Genomic DNA, 15,321 nt, shown 5'->3' on the forward strand with positions numbered 1-15,321 from the left:
CTGCAGGGTAGGCAGTTTCAAAAGTCTATATAAGAGCTTGCACACCAATGTTCTGGGTTCCTTGACTCCCTCCCAGTGTGGAGCGAGTGGCGGAGTCTGTTGCAACAGTTTAATAAAGATCAGGCTTACTAGCTGTTTTGCTTCTCAGTATTCTCTGGTTGGTCTCTGGTATTTTCTCCTACCGACAGAGAACCTACTGTATACGGGCTCTTGGATACCCCATGAGGGGAAAAGGAGCAGTTTTTTCCTTTTAGCAGTCAGCGCGCTCGCCAAGGGCAGCCCCACACCGAGGGCGCTGCAGTAGTCAAGCTGGGACGTGGCCGAGGCCTGCGTCATTGCGGCCAAAGCTGGCGAAGCGCCACGATGCTCGGCTTCCCCGGCCTGCGCCGGCCTGAGGGTGGGCCAAGCCAAAGGCGCGACAGCGGACGGGACTGAATCCCCGGAGCTGCGGGTTTTGCAGAGCAGGGGCAGGAAGGGCAGGAAGTGGGAGGCCGGGTGGCGGAGGAGGAAACAGCGCGGAGCAGGAGGCTCCCATTGGCTGCCGCTGGTCCCGCCTCGCGCCCTGACTGGCTACCTCCCCGGCCTCGCTTCCCCCGGCGTCCTGATTGGCTGGGACGCGCAGGGGAAGCGTTGCTGCTGGAAGGAGCGAGGAAGCAGGGCAGGCAAGATGGCGGTGCGGGAGGCGGCCGGGCTGCTTCTGCTGGCGCTGCTGGGTCTGGTGTCCGCGCAGACAGGGCAGGTGCCCTTGGTGGCTTGGTCCAGCCGCAGGTAGGTGGGCGGCCCTGGGCGGGGGGGGGGCGCGGTGAGGCTCGCCTCGGCCGGGGGCAGATCCGCAGACGGCGTGATGCGCACGGGCAACTCGCCTGTTTCTCTGAATGTAGTGGTTCTCCAAGGGGGAAAGATTCAAGGGCAAACACTATATTTTGGGAATCATGGAATTGTAGAGTTGGAAGGGACCGCGAGGGTCATCTAGTCCAGCCTCCTGCAGTGCAGGAATCTTTTGCCCACAAACCCTGAGTTGAAGCGTCTCATGCTCTGCTGAATGTAATGATTCATGTTCTTATGTAGCTGCGTTGTTTTGTACTCTCTAGATGTCGCATGATCATATTATAAAGCAGTTGTGTTCTGTGTTATAAATCGAGCACTGCCGGGAGTTGTTTCCTTTTGTTTTCCAATGTATTCGGTGTGCCACAAGCAAATTTTTATTCTGAAAGTATTACCCAGGCAAGAAAAGCTTGAGAACCACTGACCCAATGTCTCTTCAGTTGCTCTGGGTTGCCCTTGTTCACACTAGTGGCTTCAGATATTGAAAATGTGCTGCACTGCACTTGGAAACACAACACCAAATGCATGTTTGCAAAGGTGTTGTTGTCTGGCAGGTTTGTTCATGAGCTGCGTTGAGTGCAGAGTTTGGTGGCCTTTCTGATTGATTGGTTCACTTATATGCCGCTTTCCCATAATGAGCTGCACCCAAATCTAGGTTTAGGTACATAAATGCATTGCAAAACCAGAGTTAGCCAACAATAAAGTTTCTGGTACTGGACAGCATGACACATTCTTCTGTTCTCATCACAGAGAGGGGTGGTTGATGTCTGAGTTTGTAACTCAAGAATGACAGGTTGGGGCTTTCTTCTGTGTATGTAGTGGGTTATGAAACTAGCCTTGCAATATAGTGAATTCAATAGGTTGCTGGGTACTGTGATGTCTACTGGAGAGTAAGAGTAGAAATGCACACTCCTAGGGTAGGGTGGAAGGCTGGTTCTAGGGCTCTTGGCATGGCAGTGAGGAACTAGGGTGGCCCATTGGGTTGCCTTGTTCCTTGAAGTGTGTTCTTATCAGCCCAGCCACAGGGACAAGCACAGATTAAATGCTAAAAGGAGAAAGAGCCAATTCTAATTTGCTCCCTAGTTCATCCTTTGGCCATCTGGAGAAGGCTGTCAGTCTCACAACTGCTTTATAGTGGCAAAAATGTTTGCCAGTTCTAAATACGTGTAGCCAGGGATTGTAGAGAATCCCAGATTTTAAAGTCTCTAGACACATTTGTAATTAAAAATCATAATTGTATTTGAGCATATTGCTATTCCCTCACACACTCCAAAAGCATAATGTAGCAAATGCTTTATAAAATGGGGCAATTGAGCAACTCATAGTTAGAAAAACAGCGGCAGATTGGTCTTCATTTGGCACTGTAGGCTCACAATAATGATGATGATGATGATGATGATGACTATTACTGTTATTTTAAAGATTTCTTATCTGCCTTTCACCGCAAGATCCCAAGACCTCTAATGACAATACAATATACAATTATGAAAACAGATAAAACAGTTACAACGATAAAACAAGTAAAACCTTTCCAAATGTAACAAAATTTATTGTATAAATTCAATAAAAAGGTGTGTACCACAAAACAAAATACTTGAATTGTCAAAGTATGGAAGGGACAGGAAAGAGCAATGTACAGATAATGGCAGGCTCCCACCTTTGGGGTAAGTCGTTCATAAATCATGTCTTGCCTCAAAGGTGGCAAAGAGGCTACCTGAGCTGTGGCATCTTTGACACTGGATTGGCAGGGTATTGGTTCGCATGTGATGTGTTTGCTTTCCCAAAGTAGTACTATACAGCTGAGCTTTATATACATGAAAGCAAGTCCCATTGAGTTGAGTGTGGCTTAGTTGCAGATAAGTGGGTATAGGGCTACAGCTTTGGTATAATACTCCTACTTAGCACCTAAAGGTAAATTTGTTTTCCTTGGTGTCCCTCCTCATTTCACACAATGCTGATTTAATATTTCCCTGTTTCGCTTCATTTTCTCCTTCTGACACCTATATCTTTGATATTTTCTGACTCTTTTCCCTGGCAAGGGGGAGCTACAGTTCTAAAGTGAGAAATTGTATTGGAGGTGGAATTGAGAATTAAAAAAGGCTTCTTTGGACTGCCCTGAGCTCAGTGTGGTGCTCTCCAGATATTATGGACTACAACTCCTATCAGCCCCAGCCAACATGGGTATTGCACTCCAAATCATTTGGAAGGCACTAGACTGCGGAAGTCTGCCTTAGATGAAAAACCCTTGGTCAGTTGGCCAGAGTCTGATTAAGACTGTGCACGTGCAGAAGTGTTTGTGTCCTTGAAACATTTAGTAACCAACATGGTGTGGGTGTGAGAAGGATCGGCATTTGGTTTTCCTACCACCACCCCCCTTTTTTAAAGTAGCATCCAGGTTTTAGAGAAGATATTTGATACTGCACTGTCTTGCTCCTCCTCAGAATTATGTGGTTTGTTCTCATTTTTCCGTTGTAGAAGCTAACAATGGTGATTTCCCCACTGAGAATATCGTTGAGTTGGGGTTGAACCCAGCCAGCACGTGGTACATAACTTTGAACACTAAGGCCCCATCCGCACTATTCATTTAAAGCATCATCAAAACCATTGGGGTTTGTCACGAAGCATCCTGGGAGCTGCAGTTTGTAAAGCATGTTGAGAGTTGTTTGGAGACACACACAAACCCGCATTTCTTTTACAGAGCTCCAGTTATCAAAGTGGTTTAGCAGTCAATCCCTCTTTTCGGAGAACTCTGTAAACATTTCCTAGGATGCTTTGGGGGGGACGCCATGACTGTTTAAAGCAGTATGATATTGCTTTAAATGTACAGCAGAGTGTAGATGGGACCTGAGTTGCCCTCATCAGCAGCCATATAGTGAACACAAACCTTCATTGGGTTTCTCTGCCCTTTGTTTTCTAATGGGTGAAGTAGCCCTTCAGTCCTCATAAAACAGACAAATATACAGTCGTACCTTAGATCCCGAACGCCCTGGAACTCGGATGTTTTGGCTCCTGAATGCTGCAAACCCGGAAGTGATTGTTCCGGTTTGTGAACACTCTTTTGGAATCCAAACATCTGATAGGGCTTCCATGGCTTCTGATTGGATGCATTGAGTTGCATTGATTGAGCTTCGTGCAGCCAATCAGAAGCTGTGATTTGGTTTTCGAACGTTTTGGGAGTCCAAGGTACGACTGTATTCCTATCTGCTAGTCTAAGAGTAGGGAGATGGCACCTGTGAAATAAAAGACCATCTACGTAATCACAACTGCTCTTTTTATGACCCGGTTTCTGTGTCTTATCCCTTTCTCACTGTGTGTGTCTCTCTTCCTTTTGTGAATACAGCTCCTTATGGTCTCCCTTGGCAGTACCACATGAGGGCCATGTGGTGACAGAAACTCAGCTTGCAGCTTTACTGGACTCTGCACTAGACGGTGGACCTCACAACGTGCTGCTGTTCCTTCAGGAGAAAGTGAGTCTGGCCCCTGTCAGAACTCCTTGCTGAGGACACAAATGCACCACAGATGCAGATCTTCAGTGAAAAGTTTTCCTTCCTAAGGAACCCTGGGGTTTGTTGTGACAGTGCTGAGAGTTTGTAAAATTATGGAGGTCATTTAGCTCAAACCTGTGCTCAGTGTAGGCTGTGCAGTGCAGGGGGCAATGGCAGCATCCCTGGCATTTGGCCATCCAGCTTCTGCGTAAATAGCTCTCACCAATAGGAAGTTTCTTCTGCTATTTAGTCAAAATCTGCTTCCCTGCAATTTCCGCCCATATCTTCTAGTCCTGTTCTCTTGACAGCAGAGAACAAGTTTGCTTCATCTTCTGCATGACACCCCTTCAGATATTTGGAGACCACTGTCATGTTTCCCCTTAATCTACTCTTCTCCAAACTAAACACGCTTGGCTCTTTTATGGTTGGGAGCCATTAACTGGCTTGGCAGTTTTCTTTTCTTTTTTTTTAAATGATATTTTATTCAAATTTCAAAAACAGATTACAAAAGTAATAAAATAATAAAAAGAAAACAAACAATAGAAAATACAAAATAGAAAAAAAAGAAAGTAGAAAAAACAGTAAAGAAAAAGATAAGTCCATCTTTCAATTTCTTACTTTTCATTCACTTATTTCCCTGACCTCCTCACACCTCCCCTTTTTGTATTCCATTTCGAATGTTTAATTCAGCAAATCCTTTCCCTCTTTGTTTTTATCTTAGTTCTTTGTCTTAACATATTATAACCTTATATTTTCATCTATTTAACAAGCCATTTTTACATACTCCTTTTTAACATTGTTGCTAAAACCGCTTCATTTCATTCCAACATCATTTTAACATTCATTAATTTTACAATGTTTCTGTAGATAGTCCTTAAATTTCTTCCAGTCTTCTTCCACCAACTCTTCTCCCTGGTCTCAGATTCTGCCAGTCATTTCCACCAATTCCATATAGTCCATCACTTTCATCTGCCATTCTTCCAGAGTGGGTAAATCTTGTGTCTTCCAATACTTTGCAATAAGTATTCTTGCTGCTGTTGTAGCGTACATAAAAAATGTTCTATCCTTCTTTAACACCAGCTGGCCGACCATGCCCAGGAGAAAGGCCTCTGGTTTCTTCAAGAAGGTATATTTAAATACCTTTTTCATTTTGTTATATATCATCTCCCAGAAAGCCTTAATCCTTGGGCACGTCCACCAAAGGTGAAAGAATGTACCTTCGGTCTCTTTACATTTCCAACATTTATTGTCGGGCAAATGATAGATTTTTGCAAGCTTGACTGGTGTCATGTACCACCTGTATATCATTTTCATAATATTCTCTCTTAAGGCATTACATGCCGTGAATTTCATACCTGTGGTCCACAACTGTTCCCAGTCAGCAAACATAATGTTATGTCCAACATCTTGTGCCCATTTAATCATAGCAGATTTAACCGTTTCATCCTGAGTGTTCCATTTTAACAGCAAGTTATACATTCTTGAAAGTATCTTAGTTTTGGGGTCTAGCAGTTCTGTTTCCAATTTTGATTTTTCCACCTGGAAGCCAATTTTTTTGTCCAAATTGTAAGCCTCCCTTATTTGATAATAATGAAGCCAATCTCGCACTTTATCTCTGGCTTGGCAGTTTTCAATTAATTCACTTTTTACTGCAGGCATACCCTTCAGCCACCTCTCCCCCACTTAATCTAGTTCTCATTTCAGAGGTCGGAATTATCTTCTGGAAATGGCCTTTTTTTCAACTGCATAATTCAATAGTTGTCCAAAGGGCTGTTTTCATCCATTTGGTGCTTGAGCAGAAAGAGGGTGCTTGTAGTCTTTTCAGAGCTTGCACAACATAAAGGAGAAGAAACTTTTTTCTGCTGGTCATGTGAATTGGGCGTCTCATGACTCTCTATTTATCACTTCCTCATTCCATTTATCACCCCCCCCTTCTCTTTGCTAGTTCCTCTGATGATGAATTGTGGCTAGGCTGTTTTTTGCATCTACTGTTTGTTAACATGATTGGGGGGAAATATAAGATGGAGGCTGGAGAAGCTAGGCTGCTTCTAATCTGGAGGGTTTGGGAGCCTGCAGAGTGCTTGCTGTCAAAAGCTGCTCCTAGTTTTTTCTTTATTCTGTGTGTTTGAACAACAATCGGAATGAAAAAATATTTTTAAACACAATACAAAAGCATCACTGTGAAACATTAAAAATTGTACTTTTAAAAAGTTTAAAAAAATCAATCTTCTCTCCCAGCTCAGTGTTGAGGATTTCACAGCCTATGGAGGGGTTTTTGGAAACAAGCCAGACAGTGCCTTCCCCAATCTGGAGGTAAGTGAGAAATGGGGTACTATACTTTAGGCAAGTTGCCGGTGTCTCTCCCTGTTTTTATATATATGTCTATACTTTTGATGGGCCACTGCACTGCAGTGCTGTGTCAAGAATATAAATAAAAAAGAGGAACTTTAAGAACAATTGTAAATTCAAGTTCTGGTACAGCTAACTAGGGTTGTGCTTTTCCCATTCCTCCTCTTTCCATGGTCTGCAGTCTAAGATGGAGCATCTCGCTCCTGCTGTTTGATCCTCTGTTGGCCCTTCAGATGTTGTTAGGCTCCAGCTGCCATCAGCTCCAGCCAGCATGGCCAGTAGTGAGGGATCAACATGTTAAGGGACACATGTTCCACTTCCTTAGGTTGCAGCAATCTTTATCAACTTTGGGTCCCCAAATGTCCCCAACTCTCATCCCTAGCCAGCAGGACCAGTGGTTAGGGAAGATGGGGGTTGTAGTACAGCAACATCATGGGACCCAAGGTTGAGAAAGGCTGGATTAGAGGATAAAGTGAAGAAAAATAACTTAAGCTGGGAGGTGGGGGAGCAACTTGCATCCTTGAGCAAAGTGTGGAATAAAACTTTGATTATACTTTATTCTAGCTACAGTGTTATCAAGCTGTAACCAAGTTTTGTATTGGCTAGAATTGGAAGATGCCAACAGTTGGGTGTAGGTCTGAGAAATAATTAAATACATGTACATTTCCTCTCTGTACCTCTCTTCTGAATAAAAGATAACACAACAATAACTTGTTTCTAAGCTGTCAGAGGCTTTGCTGGATATTGGCTCTTCCAAAGAACCCAGGGTGTGTGAGAAACCTAAATAAATTACGTTTTTGGAAAGGAAATTACAAATTGAAATATAAAACATAGAATACCCTGCTGAAGATGCTCAATATTTTTCATCAGGGTAGGATTCTGAAATGCTTCAAAAGTGTGTTGCACAAAACCTAACTCCTGGCTTTAGAGAAGTTCTTACTAGAGATGGAAATGATTCACAGTCGTATGGAATGATGTCCTTGGAAACAGTGAAACACCCAGTGCATGAACTGAGCGTCACATGCATTGGTCAGGGAAACACTACCTTCTTCTTAGAAACAGTTTTAAAAATTACTTTATGCTAGGAATCAGAAGATTGTCATACTGGCTGGCCTTTAGTAGTTCACCTGCCTCCTGCCTCCATGGTCATCTAGCAGCAGCCGTTCTATCAGACAACAGTAGAGGGAGAGATGGGAATGCAGGGCCTCTCCATTGACTCGGCTGAAAGACTTAGCAGTTTCTGGCTCCTTCTCTGCTTGAGCTCGTTCCAGTCTAGCTAGTTGTTTCAAAAAATTCTGTAACTAAGAACTAGTGCCTAAATTTGCTTCTCCCACTCGCCAATCCCTTTTTCCTTTTGTGTTGTGACTTCTAAATTGTAAGCCTGAAGGCAGGGACTGTCTTATTATTAAGATATATAAGCCCCCCTAGGATTCCTTTCCTTTTCCTTTATGATGGAGAGCAGGATAAAAATACTGCAAATCTGCAGTGTGATGCCAGCAGTGTTGGTGCCAAATTCTCATCCTACATGTACTACTTCTATGAAATAACACCTCTGTCTCCCTTACCAACCTGCCCGCTGTTTTTATGTTTTTAAACTGCTGTTGCTGGGGGAAGAAGCCGCCTGGAAGCATTCTTAGCAGGGTGCACAAACTTGATCAAAGGAGAAGCAGTGTGTATGTTTTCAACTATATGTTCAGAACATGGACTAAGTTCATTCTGGAAAGTCCAGCCCTTTTCATCAAGCAAGATGGACATGTCTGGATTTAAATGACTGCTGGATTTCTTATGCAATGCAAACGTATATCTGTGTCTTTACTGCAAACTATCTGTGGTTCATTAGTGTACCTCTTGTGGCCACACAGAATTTTAGATGCCTTGCAAGTGGGGGGCATTGACAATAAGCCTTCTCAACACACAACTTTCTTGTTCAACACATTGTACATTTTAAGAAAGTTGTGAGTCTCAGAATGAGCTCTGAATTCCATCCACAGCTGTGTGGCAATTGATGATGGGTGTCTGACATTATCTGGAAAGCACCAGGCTGGGGGAGGCATGCTGTTTGCCTTAGGAAATCCTGTGGCACTGGCTCTAACTCTTAACCCTGTCTTTTTGACAGAATGCGCTTGGTGCCGCTCCATCGTCCTTGGTGCTTCCATCTGTGGATTGGTTTGCAGCCAGTGCTGTCCCCGCCTTCTTGAAGGCCAAGCTGGGCATATCTCCTCTTCACGTTGATCAGAACACCCTGCAGGAGCTGCGGCTCAACGCCAGCCTGCCAGCCCTGCTGTTGATACGACTGCCGTATGCCACGGGGTTTGTAACCAGCTCCATAGTACATTTCCTTACGTTGCCAAGGGGCCCCATGGCACTGGATGCAAAGTGGAATCTTCTGCCCGGCCCCACGACAATGACCCCCCCAACAGGTCTGGGCCCCCTCCATGCCCCCACTATCATGCCTGCGCTACTGCCAGCCCCATCACCACAACTGTACCCGTGGCTGCGTTGCTGCCACAATGCAACAGCAGCGGTAAGGGTGCAATGGTGAAGGCATTGGGGCCATGTTAGCAGTGCAGATGAAGCCCTGGTGGGGCTGGCAGCAACACAGCGATGTGAGTGGATCTTACAACTGAAGCAACTTGCTTTACCTCCCCTAATGCATGAGCTGCCTTGGTGTATTCCTGTGTCCGTGAGGTTAACTTCCAAAGAACAGAGCATGCTGTTTAGCATGAAATTTAACATTCTGAGAAACCTTATTTTAACTTTGAAAGAGCAAGTTTCCACCTCTCACGGTTGACACCCCTTGGCACCCCAAGATCTTAATGTCTTCTAGCCTGCCATTGTGTCTTGGCACTTGTACTTTCCTGTTCTTATAGGGTATGTGGACACATCTCCCTGTTCCCAAGTGTATATTATACTTCCCTTAGAACAGCCTTCTCCATCCTGCTGCCCTCCCACCATGCCTGATTAGCCATGCTGGCTGGGGCTGATGGGGATTGTAGCCTAAAACATCTGGAGGGCATCAAGTCAAGGATGGCTGCCCTGGTGTTCCAAACAAACCCATCAGTCCGCTGCATGGTCTTAAAATGTACGTTCAGTTGCCAAGGTTGTGGACTCTCTTCTATCCCAGATAATTGTACATGGCGAGGCAATATGGTCACAGATGCCATTGAACTAATGACAGAAACCTGTCCCACCGGCTAGGATGGCATTGATGACATTTCCTATATACAGAAGATAACAGAACTTATTTCTCTCTCTCTCCCCTCATCCCCCACCTTCCAGCTCTAGTCTCATGGCCCCAAAGGAAGTTCTAACCAGCAATGGTGAGCATTGTGGAGCAGGGTTGTTTGGAATCTTTTAGGATGGGGTTTGGGTTGAGAGGTCGCTGCTTGGAAGGTCTGGCCTTGCATTTAGCTTTCTGGGTGGGTATTTGTTGCCTCGCGGTTTGAGGTCTTGGGCTCCCTCAGGAAGAAGGGCAGGATATAAGTTCAGTAAATAAGGAGTGGGGGAGCAACTACAATCTGCGTATTTCTCTGTGAATTAATGCATACAAATGAGCCATAGCTGTAAAGTGACTGTTGTTCTCTGAGAAGGGACACCAGTCTTATAGGAAAGCCAGGAAGTTTGGTGCATTTATAAATGAGGCTGGATTCTTAGGTTACAAATAGTGCTGCTTAGGACTGAAGTTTTTTCATGGGCTTGTGCTTTCGTAAGTGGGAGTCTCTAGCCTTTGGAGAGTTTCTCTTTCTAAAACAAGATTTCTCCTTGCAGATGAAATCCTTGGACAAGTTTTGAGTGCTCTTCAGTCAGAGGACATCCCCTACACGGCCATCCTGACTGCTTTGCGGCCCTCACGGGTACATGACTCTTTAGATTCCTAGCCTACCTTGGTTAGATACCTGCTCTGAGTGTTCCTCCATTCCTGGGAATGTCCTTTCATCTCATTAACTTCCATTTATGCCCTGCCTTTAGGCCCCCAAATATTGTTCCCAAGACAGGCACATTAATAGGATGCAAGCATTTAAGAACAATTAAAATACAGTAAACTAAAAATACATTAAGATAGTTCTAAAACCAGCAGGATTATCCAAACACTCTTTAAAAACATAGTGTTTTTTGTTTTGTGTCTTTTGCTAAGAAAGCCAACACTATAGGAACTTTTTTTTTTAAAAAAATACATATTTATTAAGGTTTTACAAAACAAAGAATTCATCATTTCAAAATGTATCGTTTCCATACATAAAGCTCAAGAAAAACAAAAATATATGACAGAAAAAAAGAAAAGAAGAAAAATAGAAAAACAGAAAAAAGAAAAACACTCTTTCTTAAATTTATAAAGTTCCATGCCCCTCTGTCTTGACCTCCTCACATCCCCCTTTTTTGTGTTCCACTTTACTCCAATCAGATTCAGCAAATTCAAAACCTTGTTTCAACCATACTTAATGTTATATTCTAATTATTATGTCCCCATTTTCCATTTTTTTAATCCGTACCTCATCTTATAAAATATGACATAATATTGTTCTGTTCATAACCCCTTATCCTTTTTTTCTTAGATTCTTCTTTTCACACACCTTTGACCAAAGTCACACAAACCCTGTTGCTTTTACTTCCCACATCCTATTGACACTCAAAGATTTTACAGTGTTTTTGTAGATAGTCCTTAAACTTTTTCCAGTCCTGTTCCATCGATTCTTCTCCCTGGTCACGGATTCTGCCAGTCATTTCAGCCATCTCCATGTAGTCTATCACTTGCATCTGCCATTCCTCCACGGTGGGTAGATCCTGTGTCTTCCAATATTTAGCTAAAAGTATTCTTGCTGCTGTTGTTGCATACATAAAGAATGTTCTATCTTTCTTTGGCACCCATTGGCCAACTATGCCCAAGAGAAAGGCCTCTGGTTTCTTAGGGAAGGTACTTTTAAATACTTTCTTAAGTTCATTATATATCATTTCCCAGTAAGCCTTAACTCTTGGGCAAGTCCACCAGAGGTGAAAAAATGTTCCCTCAGCTTCTTTACATTTCCAACATTTATTGTCAGGCAGGTGATAAATTTTAGCAAGCTTGACTGGGGTCATGTACCACCTGTAAATCATTTTCATAATGTTCTCCTTTAAGGCAATACATGCCGTAAATTTCATACCGGTGGTCCACAACTGCTCCCAATCAGCAAACATAATATTATGACCTAGATCCTGCGCCCATTTGATCATTGCTGATTTGACCGTTTCATCCTGCGTGTTCCATTTCAACAGCAAGTTATACATCTTTGACAAAATCTTAGTTTTTGGTTCTAACAGTTCTGTTTCCAATTTCGATTTATCCACCTGGAAGCCAATTTTTCTATCCAAATTATAGGCCTCTCTTATTTGATAGTAATGAAGCCAATCTCGCACTTTGTCTTTTAATTTTTCAAAACTCTGCAGTTTCAATCTGTCACCTTCTTGTTCCAAAATTTCCCAATATTTTGGCCATTTAGCCTCCATATTGAGCTTTTTCTGAGCCTTAGCTTCCATAGGTGACAACCACCTTGGGGTTTTACTTTCCAGCAGGTCTTTATATCTTGTCCGCCAACACTATAGGAACTTGGTAAGCTTTTAGGGCAAGTTTTCCAGGGAACCGGTGCCATTACTGAGCGGGCCCTGCTGTGTTTGGCTACCACAATGACTACGGATAGCCATGGCTCTTAAAGCAACGCATCCTGATCTTTTCTAAGCAAAGCAAGAGGTGGTGGGGAAGGGAGGCTCATTTGGGGGAGGCACTTACAATTTGAAGCATAGGCAGTTCTCTGAAGCCTCTCAATCCCATTTTACTCCCCTTCTGCCCTATTTTCTCCCTCTCCAGGTTGTTCGAGATATCTCTGATATGGTTCCTGAGAGGCTGGGTCGGCAGCTGCTCCAGAAGGAAACTGCGGCTGCACCACTTCGGTTCCCTGTCACTGGAACCCCACAGATACTCTTCTGGGCCAGCAACTTCTCCGTGGCTTTTAATGGCACAACATGGCATGATCTTACTAACCTCACATTTGGAGAGCAACGCTCTGTCAATGTGGACGAGTCCAAGTGGACGCCTAATGCTTCTGAGTGAGTTGAGGGCTGGGCAAGGGATCTGAGATCAGGTGCATGATGGATGGTAGGAATGAAGAAGAGAGGGCTTGAGGCAAAAGCAGAGGCTGGGACAGTTGGGGAAAGCAGGTGGATTCATTAAGGATGTTAGCTGCCAGTGGTGCTGAAGAGGACCAAATGTGTGTGCACTTTGTGGTGGCTTGTCTAAATCTAACCACTTGCAAACAAATCTCCATATAATTACTGACTGGCAAAGTTTTGCTTCTCTAGCCATGATGGGGGGGGGGCATGGAAGTCCTGTCTCCAATCCATGAGGAGTCCTGCTCACCACTGTCTCTGGGTTCCTGGACGAGATCTCAGAATGCCTGCATTTCCCTGCAACTTGACTCTCTGTGGTCTTACGAACTAGAAACTGGGCTTAAACTACTCCCTCTTCTCACAAAATTGGTTAAGGGCTGAGGCAAAGCTATAGAAATGATGGGTGGGAGGGAAAATGTTTTCCCAGGGCTATGCAGACTTGAGGGGGATGTATATTGCGGGTTTTAACGCTTCTGTTTTCTTTCCACGTTGTAGGTTGGTACTGAAATACTCAAATGTGGGTGGGTTTCCATTGAAAATCACGTAAGTATGATGGACACAGCTCCTCAGAGTTTTGTTTTTATGACATATATAATCACTTAGCAATTTATGCCTCCCTTTTTGAGTCTAAGGCCATAAGCAGCCAGGTGGGCAACATTTAGTCAAAACTTTAAGAGGGGCTTAGAAGTCCCCAGTAAAAGGAGATGGGAACTATTTCAGGGAGTAAGATGACAGAGCCCTGCCATTCCAAAGAGATTCTGCAATTGAAGTTTGAGAAATACTTCATGATTTGGGGTGGGGTGATGGGGGAGTCTAACTGGATTTTAGAGATCTGCTCCAGGTGACCTTACCAGCTGTTGGTCTTCACTTTCTTTGCACCCATTCTCCTCTCAGGTTCCGCATGACGAACATGCTGTACCCAGTTTCTGCACGGTACTGGTTTACCCTCCACAATGTGGAGCTGGTCAGGCCTCAGAACCCCCCAGCACTCTTCAATGCCACCCAGATTGTGGCACCCAGTGATTATTCTTTTGCCTGCACCTATGTGACCAGTCATCCAACAGCCTCGGAAGCCATGTTAATACCTAACAACAGTTTTGCTAGCCAGTGGAAGGTGCTCATGGTGAATTTTCAGGTATGTTGCAGTGGGAGCGTATACTATAGTAGACTTTGTCAATAGTTTTTTCCACTGCTCCTGTTTTAGATCCTTTAGAAAGACAGCTCATTGACAGTCTCCCTGTGCTGTACTGTTTTGTGACCTCAACCTTGGATCAAGGCAATACAAGCTCTTCTAGCAATGGGAGATGTATGGGCATCACTTCCTTTCTCTGAGCAAACCCTAAGGGACTCTTATACCCCCTCCCACAGCCTCTAAAGTAGAACTAGGTTTCATCCTACGCTGTGTTAACAGAATGTGTTGAGGTGGGGGACCACAAATCAGCCTCCATGACTAACGCATGAACTCTCTTTCCTTTTAGATCCAGAGCTATAATGTGACAGGTGAAAGATTTTCTTACGCCAGTGACTGTGCCGGCTTCTTCTCTCATGGAATCTGGATGGGGTTGCTGACCTCCCTGCTTCTTGTTGCCATTTTCACCTATGGCCTCCACATGGTCATGAGTCTCAAGACTATGGACCGTTTTGATGACCCCAAGGGACCTACCATATCTGTGCCCCAGACGGAGTAGGGGCCAGTTGATGTACTCCCTGCCCTGGGATCATTCTTACAGGGCTGGGTTTGTTCTGTTCATTCCATCTGTTGTCACATCTCCTTCCCCCCACCTGCCCAGCACAATGCATTAAACCCTACTGGTCCCAGTCCCTTAGCCTTTCTTCCTTCTATTTCCTTTTGCCCAATAGCTGCTTCTCCACTGACATTCCTTGGTCACTTCTTTTCTCTCCTTTGATTCTTTCTAGCTTCTCCAGCCTAAAACATCCCAAGGGACATGATGTAAACAAGAGGGGAGGTGTAGTTTTACTATTGTATGGAAGTGCAAATCCTATGTCTATTGCAGCATCAAGGCTGTCTGCACTGAACTTTGCTTGAAGGTAAATATCTTCAAGGATGCACTGCCATTCCCCTTCAGTTCTGTCCAGCGGGACAGAATCAGGCCTGCTTTCTGATGTACATCCTCTGTTGTGGTGATGTTTAAAAGTTTCCTTACCTTACCCCCTTCCCAAATCCTTGTTTGCAGCTGTATTATAAGTGCTCCCCTCCTTATTTATTTATGTGGTATCTGTGATTAATTCTGTTTACAGTGACTCAGTATTTGGGACACCATGCTGTTCTTGATCAGGGTGGGTGGGGGCTTCCTTCCTGTGACCCCTTGCTGTTTAGTCAACTTGAACGATGTGAATAAAAGAGAGTTCTGGTGTGTGTCTGTCTGTCTGTGTCTAGCTCCTCTAGGAAACTCTGCAAGCGAAGAGATCCCAAAGAAGCTTTCTTTTGGGGTTGACCACTAGAAATGTCTTGCTACTCAGTGTGTAATCTTCCTATCTTTTCTCCCCCTTCCTGCAACCA

General features: G+C 44.2%; 1 protein-coding gene across 1 annotated transcript; it reads left to right on the forward strand.

The window, feature by feature from the left end:
• Window positions 1-609: 609 nt before the first annotated feature.
• Window positions 610-15,175, forward strand: ATP6AP1 (ATPase H+ transporting accessory protein 1). The gene is made up of 10 exons (XM_083592521.1): window positions 610-768; window positions 4,166-4,292; window positions 6,549-6,623; window positions 8,776-8,969; window positions 9,939-9,979; window positions 10,428-10,513; window positions 12,502-12,740; window positions 13,296-13,343; window positions 13,695-13,935; window positions 14,279-15,175. The coding sequence occupies exons 1-10, from the start codon at window positions 668-670 to the stop codon at window positions 14,486-14,488; spliced, it is 1,362 nt and encodes a 453-aa protein (XP_083448647.1). The 5' UTR covers window positions 610-667; the 3' UTR covers window positions 14,489-15,175.
• The last annotated feature ends 146 nt before the right edge of the window (window positions 15,176-15,321 follow it).

This window comes from Podarcis filfolensis (assembly GCF_964270895.1).
Source record: "Podarcis filfolensis genome assembly, chromosome: 17".
In the NCBI taxonomy this organism is placed as follows: domain Eukaryota; kingdom Metazoa; phylum Chordata; class Lepidosauria; order Squamata; family Lacertidae; genus Podarcis; species Podarcis filfolensis.

Excerpts from the sequence above, each read along its gene's own strand:
- ATP6AP1 (XM_083592521.1), top strand. The coding sequence starts at position 668 with ATGGCGGTGCGGGAGGCGGCCGGGCTGCTTCTGCTGGCGCTGCTGGGT. Across the intron at positions 4,293-6,548 it reads TGCTGTTCCTTCAGGAGAAA|CTCAGTGTTGAGGATTTCAC; the intron begins GTGAGTCTGGCC and ends CTTCTCTCCCAG. Across the intron at positions 6,624-8,775 it reads GTGCCTTCCCCAATCTGGAG|AATGCGCTTGGTGCCGCTCC; the intron begins GTAAGTGAGAAA and ends TCTTTTTGACAG.